Raw genomic sequence first — 12146 nt, forward strand, 5'->3', positions numbered from 1 at the left:
CAACAGGATTGGTGAACCAACCGCAACCCTGGAACATTCGTCTCATTGATAATATAAAAACCCGCTCTTTCTTTGTTGAAGTTCACTATTTGTCTCTTTTATCTTCAATTAGTTTATAATCACAATCTTCGAATTTCATCTCATGTATAGATAATTTGGATAGTTTAATTTAATTGACAGTTAATCACAACTCCCTGTGGGTTCGACATTCGATTTCTAAAATCACTATATTACTTGTACGACTACGTATACTTGCGTGTGCGTTTGGACGCAACAAGTTTTCGGCGCCGTTGCCGGGGAGTTAGAAATTAACTGTTTATCTAGATTCTACTTTTCTTTTGTCTATTCAAGTTTTTTTATTCATTTTATTTTTATTTTTTTAATTTAGTAGTTTGGATAGCTTTCTTGATATGGCATCTTGGAATAAAAATTGGTCGAATATTGGTTGTGCCTATTTTGGTGATTCTTGTCTGATTTGTGGAGGACCCCACCTGTGGAAACACTGTCATAATATTTTCGGGAATGGGTTGTGCGCACCTACCCAATCCTTTGAGCGGAATGTTTGTAGTATATGTGGTGGTCAAGATGGCCATTGGAATGGTTGTCCTAATTCTTATTCTCCATCCCCGAGCCGCTATTATGATTCTCTTGTTGTTTGTGATGTTAACAGGAGTAATGAAGTGGAGGATGCAGAGAGTCTTGCTCGGGTTACAGATATGATGAAAAGAATAGTGGAGCAAGACACATTAATAAGAGAGCAAAACACAGAACTAGAGAAGGCCATGGAGAGGATTCGTGCCAAACTCACAGAGATACAGGCCAAGTCTGAAACTTGTAATCTGCAAGTTACAGGCTCAGCCAATACCCAAGACGAACCTCAAACAGAAGAAGAGAGCGAGTTCCTACAAGGAGATAACTTCGAAGAAGCAAAGATAGTGAGCCAATCTTGGCTAACGGAACAAGCTCAACAAATGAAATTTCATGGGTTTCTCCGCGATGGACTCACAAACATGGCGACACAATTGATAGAAGGCAGAACAGAGCTCAGACAAGAGATAGACAAATTTGACTCAGATATCCATGACCTGCAGGCTCTAATGAATAAAAAGGTTGAGATGTCTGATGCCCAACCACCAGTTGTTGTGGATACTGGCCTACTTGTGGAGCAGGAAGAGGAATTCCAACCATTCGACCAGAATATTGTTGATGATGCCAATGTTGAGGGGGTGCATATGAGTGAGGATGTCAAAAATAAGGCAGTTTTGGAGTTGGGGCATGTTGGTCCTCATTCTAAATATTTTTCTACATTATGTTTGGTTGGTGACATGGAAATTGAGCCTTCCAAGCTTTTGGAGAAGTGTATAAATAAGGAACAAGACCCTTATATCCTAAAATTTACCACACCAAAAGGGCAAAACGACATTCCTCATTTAAGGGCCAAGAAGTGCAAGATGCGACACCTATTGCTTGGTTCCTTAATTTTCACACCACCGCCCCAGGAGCGGAGCAGAAAATTTGATGCAAAATTAGGGGCGCAATTCATACCCTCAAAGTGGAGGGAAAAGTGATGATGTTGATTCACGCCGTGCCACGACGTTAACTAAGGCGCTTATTGGGAGGCAACCCAATATGTAATAATTATAGATTTTTATTTTTATAGTGTCACGTTTTGTTTTATTTTGTTTTTGTTTTGCAGATTAGGGGAAGTCTGAGTACCCGAAGTTGAAAGCTGAGGAGCATGTTTGAGCTTAAGTGTGGGGTCATGCTGACCCTTAATGATGAGAGCATGTTGCTAGCTAGGTCCTAGAGGGCCCCGAGGAGTATTTCTTGCTTTACCTGTTTTTACTTTTTTCCATCTATATGCACTGAGGGCATTGCATGATTTTAAGTGTGGGGTGGGAAATACGTCCCTGGTAGGATGATTATTTAATATGCCTTAGGATTTTTTTTTATTTTTATTATTATTAGTTTTGAGTCTTAGTGTTGAAAAAAAAAATTGAAAAATGCGAAAAAGATTTTTTTTTCTTTGATTTTCTTTAGTAACTTCTTAAGTCCCTCATCAGTGGCATTCATCATCCGCCCCCTTGGGTTTTCTTATGGTCTCGGTTCTTTCCCGAGGGGGACCTTTGAATCGGGTAATTTTTTATTTTTTTAGGATTAATTTTTTTTAGGAGAAGGTGGAGATAAGAGCCCTTGAAACCAATTGAATGCTAGGTGCTCGGGATTAGGTACACTATTGACAACAAGAGCAATTCTCGAACTTTTGAAAGTAAAATTGTGCTTAAAAATAATAGCTTCTTTCGGAACACCTAAGCTCTTCTACTTGACTCTTGTGTTATATTTTTGGCTTAATTATACTTGCATTGAATTCGTGTCCTGGTTTGCTAAGTAGAAGGTCAATGTGGATCCATCTTGAACCATGAGTGTGCCATGTGTGGTGAGTGTTCTTGTATATACTCCATGTATCGTATTGATGTCTAGAACTTGCCCGGTATGTCTACAAAGTGAAACTAGGTGTGTTAAGCTAGGAGAGGATATAGGCATTTCTTTGTTAGCCATACTTTTTGACAATCTATTTGCCTACCCATATGTGATATCCTTCGTTAACCCCTTTGAGCCTTTTGCCTATTTTCTTTGGTAGCCACATCTTTAGCCATTCCCTTTGTTGGTATAACTTGTAATATTTGATCCCGAACTCCTAAAGCACATTAGAAATTTAGCGCTTGAAAGTAAATGGGAGGTTGATATAAAGGGAAGTTAAGGTGGAAACTTAAAAAAAAAAAAAAAAGGTGGCGGGTGCACTTGGTGAATATAGTTAGTGTGTGTTGTTAGTAGGGGTGAAAAAAAAAATATAAACAATAAAAAAAAATTGCTCCTTGCGAATGGCGTACGCAAAAAAAAAAAAAAAAAAAAAAAGAGAGAAGACAGTGCTTAATGTTAAAGGGTGCATAAGGTGAAGTGAAAAAGAATGGTTGAAATATTGATGAAACAAGAGGAAGTGCATAAAGGATTGATAATGTATATGTCTTAAAGTGCTTAGGGAGGTTAGTTACTATTTACCCAAATAATTTCTACCCGTCCCTTAGCCGACATTACAACCATAAAAGTCCTATGTGATCCTATGCTTAATGTACTTTTATTAATAGAGTATGACATTAAGGGCAAGCTTATGGTATGTCGTATGAGCATGTGAATTTTCTTGTGAGAGTGAGCGTAATTCTTTCTATTCATTACCCTTGTTGTGTGTTCAATGAAAAATTTTTGGGCAACTCTCTTTGAAGTGAGGGCACATAATTGGTAAGAGATTGGTGACATGTTTGATTCCTTAATTAGGCGGCAGGACCGTTTTTGCCTATATTCATATGAGCGAGTCAGTTTTAGAGGTTAGGATGTTTTGACGAAGTTGTTGGCATGTGTGCAATTCGTGTTGTGCTTGAGATCTTTGCTCGTAAATGTTTAAATTATCATAGTGAATTTGTTCTGATACAGACCTGTTCAATTTGGTAGCGTGTTGAGAATCGAAAGTGAAGTTGGGTGTGTTTAGTGTTGTTCGAGGACGAACAAAGGTTTAAGTGTGGGGTAGTGATGTTAGGTGTATTTATACACTTTTCCTCCATCTTTTACCCGTACTTATACTGTATTTTAGAGCTAAATGCATTAAATACACCTAACATCTATTAACTATGTGATATGGGACTAATTTGTGCTTTATTGTGGAATCTAGGTGGTTTAAGTTGAAAATGCTATAGTGTGAAGATGAAGAGATTTGGAGCAAAATTGAAGAAGAGGAAAAAGAAAAGAAGGTCACGTTGAAGTCTTTTGGGTACAACAAGGACCAATGAAGGGTAATCCGAGCAATTCTGGCTGATTCTGAGGCAGTGCGGGTTGGACGAGTGAGCGGAAGGAGGTTGCAACACTTGAAGGCAAAATACGACCACTGAAGGGTCTCATGCATTGGCTGTGCGTCGCACACCCAGCGCACAAAATACCCCTTTCTGATTCTCAGACCTGTTATGCATTGGTTGTGCGGAGCACAGCGGATGCACAGACATAGTCATGCGATGGCCATGCGACGCATGACCAAAGCGCAAGAGGCGTCAGTTCTCCTAAGTTGATCGGGATTGAGCCCACTTATCTCATATTTTCCCTAGCTTATAAATAGCCGTTTTTACATTAGAATAGAGGACTTTGGACCTAGAGAGAGTAGGAGCCGCCGTGGAGGCTGGAGATTATTGGGTTTTATCTTTTCTTCTCCTTATTACTAGTTGGTATATTTTCTTTGAATGATTTGTTGCTTTTCCTCCATGTCTATGTGGAGCTAAACTTCTCGTTCTAGGGTTGTGGTAAACCATGATTATTGATGTTTGGTGATTATTTCTTATCTTAATATGAGTTGTTGAGTTTGATTGCTTCTTTAATTTTGTTCATAATTGCTTGATTATTTGGCCAACAGTTAGGTTCTATCGACTATCTAATATACATGCTTGGGAAAGATGTTAGATTAGAGAAGGATTAAAGAGGGCGTGATCTGATTATCCCTACAGTTGGGCTAGGATTTGTGGCTAGAGTAGGAATATACCTAGGCGCCGCGTTCAATTAAATACCATAAACGAATTGCGTTCTTGACAAGTCAATTCCATAGGAATATAGGCGGCGAACTGTTTTGAATAGGCGAGTAGTAGTTCGGGAGAATACTACGAGAGTTAATAATCCGGTAAATTAGCAATCGTCGACAATTCGGATTAAAGGGAAATAGTTCGAAAACTCAACAGGATTGGTGAACCAACCGCAGCCCTGGAACATTCGTCTCATTGATAATATTAAAACCCGCTCTTTCTTTGTTGAAGTTCACTATTTGTCTCTTTTATCTTCAATTAGTTTATAATCACAATCTTCGAATTTCATCTCTTGTATAGATAATTTGGATAATTTAATTTAGTTGACGGTTAATCATAACTCCCTGTGGGTTCGACATCCGATTTCTAAAATCACTATGTTACTTGTACGACTACGTATACTTGCATGTGCGTTTGGACGCAATTAAAATTGTGCTTTTATATCAAAGGATATTCAACAATATATATATATATATATATATATATATATATATATATATATATATATATATATATATATACACACAGTATTTGTGGGGAAGGGGAACCTCTTAGCTCTGCCTCTTGCTAGCTCCACCTCTGCGGATAAGAGGAGCTGGGAGAGAATTAAAGAGAGAAAAGAGAGACGATAGAATGGGGAAAAAGGACGTTCTAACTTCATTTTACTGACAGAACTCCATCGATGATAGTCCTTCGGAAATCACTTATTGATTTTATTGATTTCCGCATCTTTACCTAGGTGGATCCTAAAGTCTTGGCAACTTCCTTTTATTAAACACAAATCTCCTTCTAGTCATGATTGGCGGAGGTGAAGTCCAAATACTGTTCGTTCGGACCAGTAACTTTTACCCAAAAATTATTTTCGTGTTAAGAAATTCATTAACTATTTATAAATATTAAATTTAGAATCTAGTTATTAGCACTTGAAGTCGTACTTTAAAATTCATAATCCATAAAGTTAAAATCTTGACTCCAACACCGCGCTACTATGCTTTGAAGGAATCAGTTATTCCATTCTTCAGTTGAGCAAAATGTATGATAGTGAAACATGATCATGATTTCATTATTCATGAGGATGATGAAGTTGATTCTAAAAAAGAAAGAGTAATTAGTTCATCAAAGGAAGATGAGTTCTTCCTCTACTGTTTACTTTTCGACTCTTCTGTGAGCTGTGACTTTGGTATCAATTTACCGTTGGAAAAAAGTATAAAGAAGAGTTGCAATAGGAATTTTTGTATAGAAAATTAAAAGGAGTAGCTAATAATATGTCATGTTTTAAATTCTATGTGTGAAAGAAGAAGATTGTGAAAGCCTGAATGAAACATATAACCACTTCGGCATAATGGCATTTGAAGCTTCAATTGCAATCCAAGTTTATTTCACGCTGTCCCCAAACATGAAAATCATCAATGACATATGCATTCTCCAATTGTTTTACTACTCTATTTTATTTGTAATCATGTTTGGTGTAGGAAAATTCTCAACTACCAAATTAACATGCTAAGATATTAGAAAATAAAAAAAAGTACAGATAGTGCTGCAATAGCAACTTCCGATTCAGACATCACTCACTGATTTATATGGCAGATTTGACCAACAAATGAAAAAAAATCTGAAGCTTAAACACTGAGGCAAATTTAGGTTAACTCGTAGGTGCAAAATGCGTACTATTAATTCTCTTGTATATGAAGATTGAAGTACTACTTTGTGACAAGGATACAACAAAAATATTTTTCGGAAGAAACTTTCTCCCACCTCCAAACATTCTATAAAGTTTTGAATCTACTTCAAAGGGTCTATCAGAGGAGAATATAAGAAAAAAAGTCTGTTTCAATGGAAAAAATATTTTCCGAAAGTAGTGGTCTTAATTTCCTTTTTGATATGTCTCAAAAAGAGTGTCTCTTTCCATATTTAGTAATTTGACAATTCAAACATCGTACGTGGAAAGTTTATAACCACAAGATTCAAAGAATATTTTAGTACATTATACACATCTTTAATTTAGGACCACAAGATTCAAAAGTCTCTCTTTGTTTCTTAAACTTTGTGCCTAATCAAACTAAGACACTTAAATTCGGACGGACAAAGTACTAAGAAAAACCGTTTCTGAGATATATTTTCCTTAGCACCTAACACACCTAACTACCATGTTTGGTTTGTAAGCAAAATACTTATATTTTTTGAAAGGAACACAATAACCAACCCTTATATGTATGAACCTTAGGAGCCAACCATTCATGAGTGCAGCATTAGCTCAACTGAAGCGTTGTCAAGTACCTAGAAGGTCCCAATATAAATATAAGTATAATTTATTGAGTTGGTATAGTTAAACCAATATTAGGTGTGGAAATTTTTTCTTTCCCAGCGCAATATCCTATATACTAATCTGATTTTTGAAGTTGACCCTCAGAGATGCAAGCAATGTCAACATTCGTCGAAGAATTCAGGGTTCGAAATGAAACCGAGTCCGAGTTTTTCGTTCAGTATGATAGGGCTATCTTCAGTTGTCCTGAAAATGGAGAATGTTTAAAGGAAAAGGGAGATGATCCCGAGAAGCTGGAGAAAGCTGGGAAGGAGAAGGAAGTTGAATACTCTGCTGCACCAGAAGATGATGAATTTGAGTTTAATATTGTAGCTGAGCTTTCACCTATTTCAGCTGATGAAATCTTCTACAATGGTATGATCCGTCCAATATTCAAGAGAGACGACGCCATCCACGTCAAGAATGGCTCGAAGAATCTCTCTGCTACGCCAGCGTCATTCTTGATAGAAACAACGTCGTCTGGAATCAATGACTTAGAAGGAATTCCTTCAGGAACCTACTGCATATGGAGGCCAAGAGCAAAAGCAGAGTCTCCAGGACACTGTAAGAAGAGCAACTCTCCAGGCTCTTCAAAGCGGTTGAAGTTTCGTGACTTTCTGCAGCGAAGCAACAGCAACAGTAACAACAATGACATTTCCTTGTTTTGAGAGAAGAAAAAGCATAAAAGATATACGGGAAGTTGAAGTTTCGGGGGAAGGTTATGTTGGGAAGAAACAAGCAATAACAAACTACACTAGGGTAGCAGCAGAAGAAATACTCAAGTCTAAAAACTTTCCACACAACTTGAACCAAGAGAATGCAATAAACGCTAGCACAAATGGAAATCCGGGCAGCAGCTTAACCAACAATAAAATAGGAAGGCAAGCAAAATAAATCAAATGTAGGAGACACCAAATTTACGTGGAAAACCCCCTTCAATGTGAAGAGGGATAAACCACGGGACATCGGACCACAAAAGCTCCATTAAATCAATAACAAGTGTACAAAATGTTCTCCAAAATGGCCACCGATAAAGTTGTATACGGTAAAAACCGGATGCGAGGCAAACCGGTGGAGCGAGGGGGCCGACTGATCTGCCTTCTTCGTCATTGGAACGACCAAGCCCGGTGACCCGAGCATTCGTGGCCGTTGGTCCGTACGGCTGTTGGTCCGAGTAGCCGTTGGTCCGTGTGGCCGTTGGTCCGAGTAGCCGTTTGTTCGGGTGGCCGTTGGTCCGAGTAGCCGTTGGTCCGGGTGGCCGTTGCACGCGGGTCACGCGCTAGTAACGTCCTGTCCTGGTCAACTACCCACCATGCGTGTGTCAGACGACGCCGTCAGTCTAATCCCACCAAATCCGTGCAGAGCTGTCCTTGTTGCTATTATTTTATTAGGTCACATCATATGAGACCCATGGAGGTCACACTATAAATAGAGCACATCCCCCTCCTTTGTAAGGGTTGGTTTCTTTATCCTCCAAGAACACTTGTAATAGAAAAATATATATGCAATCTCTCTCTCAATATCTGATCCGGCCAAGGCCGTTTGTTTCCATTTACGTTGTGTTTCTTCCATTAAGTATTCAACATGGCTTCTAAACGTTCATGTCCGTAGCAAATTAAGCAAATCACCGTTACTAACCGTCTTATCGCCAAATACTCACACACTTATTTTCCGCTATCAAATATACATCAAGATCCAAGCACATTGAGAGAGAGATTGCATATATATTTTTCTATTACAAGTGTTCTTGGAGGATGAAGAAACCAACCCTTACAAATTCAATTGGTTTTCCAATTTCGGGGTAAACAGTTTGGCGCCCACCGTGGGGCTAGGATAATAGTGGTCTTTGATCTTGATCTCTATCTTACCCATCAAAATCGGAAATATCTGCTGTCCGTCTCGGAAGAAACGGACCAAATGGCTAACAGTGGGCAATCTGGTCACGTCAACAATAACGAGATCGTCGCTGAAAATGAAGGCAGCGGGCCACGAGGATTGCCAAACCCCACTGACCCTTTAAATACTAACAATTCAATTACTTTGTCCGGGACACAAGTCCGGAAAGAACCGGATACCTCGAATGATAATATTGACTTGCGTTTAATTTTTGAAATGTTGCAGGAACAGAGAGCGGCAATTGCCGAACAGGGAATCGCAATAGCCCAGCTGCAAAACGGAAGAGGCAAAACGACCCCGGAAAAGGCGAAGAATGTTGCTGAACCCAGAAGAGATGAGGAACGGATGGTTGAAAGCAGCTCTGGAGCTGGTCCATCCACCGAGGTTCTGAGAATGCTCGAAACGTTGGCGAAGCGGGTGGACTCGACCGAAAAAAGGGTGGAGACATACAACTCCCGGGTGGATCAAATCCCGGGGGCTCCGCTTATTTTGAAAGGGCCGGATTCAAAGAGGTACATCCAAAGGCCTTTTCCTCCGAGTGCCGCTCCGAAATTGATCCCGAAGAGGTTCAAAATGCCGGATATCCAAAAATATGTCAGCACAACGGACCCTCACGAACACGTGACCTCATACGCCTGTGCTATAAAAGGCAATGATAAGGAAGATGATGAAATCGAATCCGTGTTGCTGAAAAAGTACGGGGAAACTCTGTCAAAAGGAGCATTGACTTGGTACGATCATCTGCCCGAGCATTCAATCACTTCTTTCGAAATGCTCGCCGATGCCTTCATAAAAGCACACGCCGGAGCCAGAAAGGTGCAGGCTCGAAAGACGGATATTTTCCGTATAGCCCAAAGAGACAAGGAGCTATTGCGTGAATTTGTCAACCGGTTCCAAAGGGAACGAATGGAGCTCCCCCCGGTTCCGGAGGAATGGGACGCACAAGCTTTCACAAAGGGGCTCAATGTTCAGAGCTCGACGACTTCGTTCAAATTAAAGGAAAGCTTGCTGGAATACGAGGCTGTGACCTGGGCGGATGTCCATAACCGATACGAGTCAAAAATTCGGGTAGAGGATGACCAACTCGATCTTCCCCCGAGGCCCAAAAAAATAGACAAAAGCTAGGAGAGATCACGAAAGAATTACGAACCGGAGGCCGGACCATCGAGGGAAAGGTATCGGCCATACTCTCGAAAACCAAGCTTCAGGTCGGAAAAATCAAGGGATGGCCCGAGTCATTTCTCCGGGCGGGGGTGATAAACGGGCCGAGTCCCCAGTTCAGGTATACCACCGAGGAGTCAAACGAGGAGGCCACGGCTGTGAAACTCGATCTCATAGATGAATTTCGCGAAAACGCGTAGGTCCGTATTGCAACCCAGAAGCAGAGAATGGGAAGGTACTACAATCGGAGAACCAATTTTTGACATTTCTAAGTTGGGGACTTGGTGCTTCGGAAAGATACCTTGAGCTCCAAGAATCCCAACGGAGGAAAACTGGGTCCGAACTGGGAAAGACCGTACAAGATAACTAAGGTAACGAGCAAAGGTTCGTGTCAGCTGGAATCCGTGGACGGGTAGCGATTGTGCAACAACCGGAACGTGGCTCATTTGAAGGGATATTACTGCTAAGGTATGGACACCTCATGTTTAACCTTTTTCTTTTTTGCAGGAAGTCAAATACCGGATAAAGTTAGGATCTAGGTCTGTAAACGCGTGTTGCACTCTTTTCCTTAGTACGGTTTTGTCCCAAAATGGGTTTTTCGACAAGGTTTTTAATGATGCAACAAGTACAACGTGTTACTTAACAAAATAAGGACAAACGGCCGGGAACTCGGGGTCATGGCCTACGAGTGGGGGCTTGATAGCGCTCGCCTGATCTTGCAGCTCGGATAAGCACTAGGGGACTTATACCCACATCGAGGTTTACCTCGGTTAATGGAAAACGGAGGAGCTCAACAAATCAAGACCGGACCTTCTGCATTAGGTTTCGGTGTAAGGACCAAACGATCATAATGAATCGTGTCCCATTCAACATTTGCTACGGCAAAACTAAGGCCCGGCCACCGGCCACAGCCTCCGATGTAAGGACCAAACGATCATAATGAATCGTGTCCCATTCAACATTTGCTACGGCAAAACTAAGGCCCGGCCACCGGCCATAGCCTCCGATGTAAGGACCAAACGATCATAATGAATCGTGTCCCATTCAACATTTGCTACGGAAAAACTAAGGCCCGGCCACCGGCCACAGCCTCCGATGTAAGGACCAAACGATCATAATGAATCGTGTCCCGTTCAACATTTGCTACGGCAAAACTAAGGCCCGGCCACCGGCCATAGCCTCCGATGTAAGGACCAAACGATCATAATGAATCGTGTCCCATTTTTCATTTACTACAACAAGGCAGAAGGAATTAAAATTCTCATATGTACAAACATTTTGCAAACGCAAAGTCATCAAAAGCTGGTATAACAAAATCTTGGGTGTCTTTCTGTTAAAAGGACTTCGCCCCGATGGTAACCGCCGTATTCCGGCACTGCCCCACTCACATACTCTATATCGAGGATTGTGCCCGAAATTCGACAAAGGCGACAAGGTCACAATGACCCAAGCCAAAGCTCGGAAAATTCCCCCAAAACGGGGACTGCTACATCAAAAACTTTGCCAAGGTTGAAAAAATACCGACCCTGAAGAAAATGCCTATCGTAATTCGGAGACATCTGAACTTATGAAGCATCGGATAAGTCCCATGGGCACGGTGAATTAACGACTATGAGTCGACCTGTCCTAAAACGGACCAACGATCATGACCAAAATAAATGGCAAACATTCGAAACGAAGAAATAAGAAGGTAACGACGAGCTGGCAGGGCCACCGGTTTCGGAAGTTATCCACTCCCCGTTACTCCGATAGATCGGAGATCCGGGAAGTGTGGGGCTATCTGTATACGGTATAAACCGGATGCGAGGCAAACCGGTGGAGCGAGGGGGCCGACTGATCTGCCTTCTTCGTCATTGGAACGACCAAGCCCGGTGACCCGAGCATTCGTGGTCGTTGGTCCGTATAGTCGTCGGTCCGTACGGCTGTTGGTCCGAGTAGCCGTTGGTCCGTGTGGCCGTTGGTCCGAGTAGCCGTTTGTCCGGGTGGCCGTTGGTCCGAGTAGCCGTTGGTCCGGGTGGCCGTTGCACGCGGGTCACGCGCCAGTAACGTCCTGTCCTGGTCAACTACCCACCATGCGTGTGTCAGACGGCGCCGTCAGTCTAATCCCACCAAATCCGTGCAGAGCTGTCCTTGTTGCTATTATTTTATTAGGTCACATCATATGAGACCCA

At 41.4% G+C, this 12146-nt stretch overlaps 1 protein-coding gene across 1 annotated transcript; it reads left to right on the plus strand.

Moving 5' to 3' along the window:
* Positions 1-7028: 7028 nt before the first annotated feature.
* Positions 7029-7586, plus strand: LOC132624097 (uncharacterized). Its single transcript, XM_060338925.1, has one exon. The coding sequence runs from the start codon at positions 7029-7031 to the stop codon at positions 7584-7586; it is 558 nt and encodes a 185-aa protein (XP_060194908.1).
* Positions 7587-12146: the final 4560 nt, after the last annotated feature.

Source organism: Lycium barbarum, chromosome 12 (assembly GCF_019175385.1).
Source record: "Lycium barbarum isolate Lr01 chromosome 12, ASM1917538v2, whole genome shotgun sequence".
In the NCBI taxonomy this organism is placed as follows: Eukaryota; Viridiplantae; Streptophyta; class Magnoliopsida; order Solanales; family Solanaceae; genus Lycium; species Lycium barbarum.

Coding starts and splice junctions, on each gene's coding strand:
- LOC132624097 (XM_060338925.1), top strand. CDS start 7,029: ATGCAAGCAATGTCAACATTCGTCGAAGAATTCAGGGTTCGAAATGAA.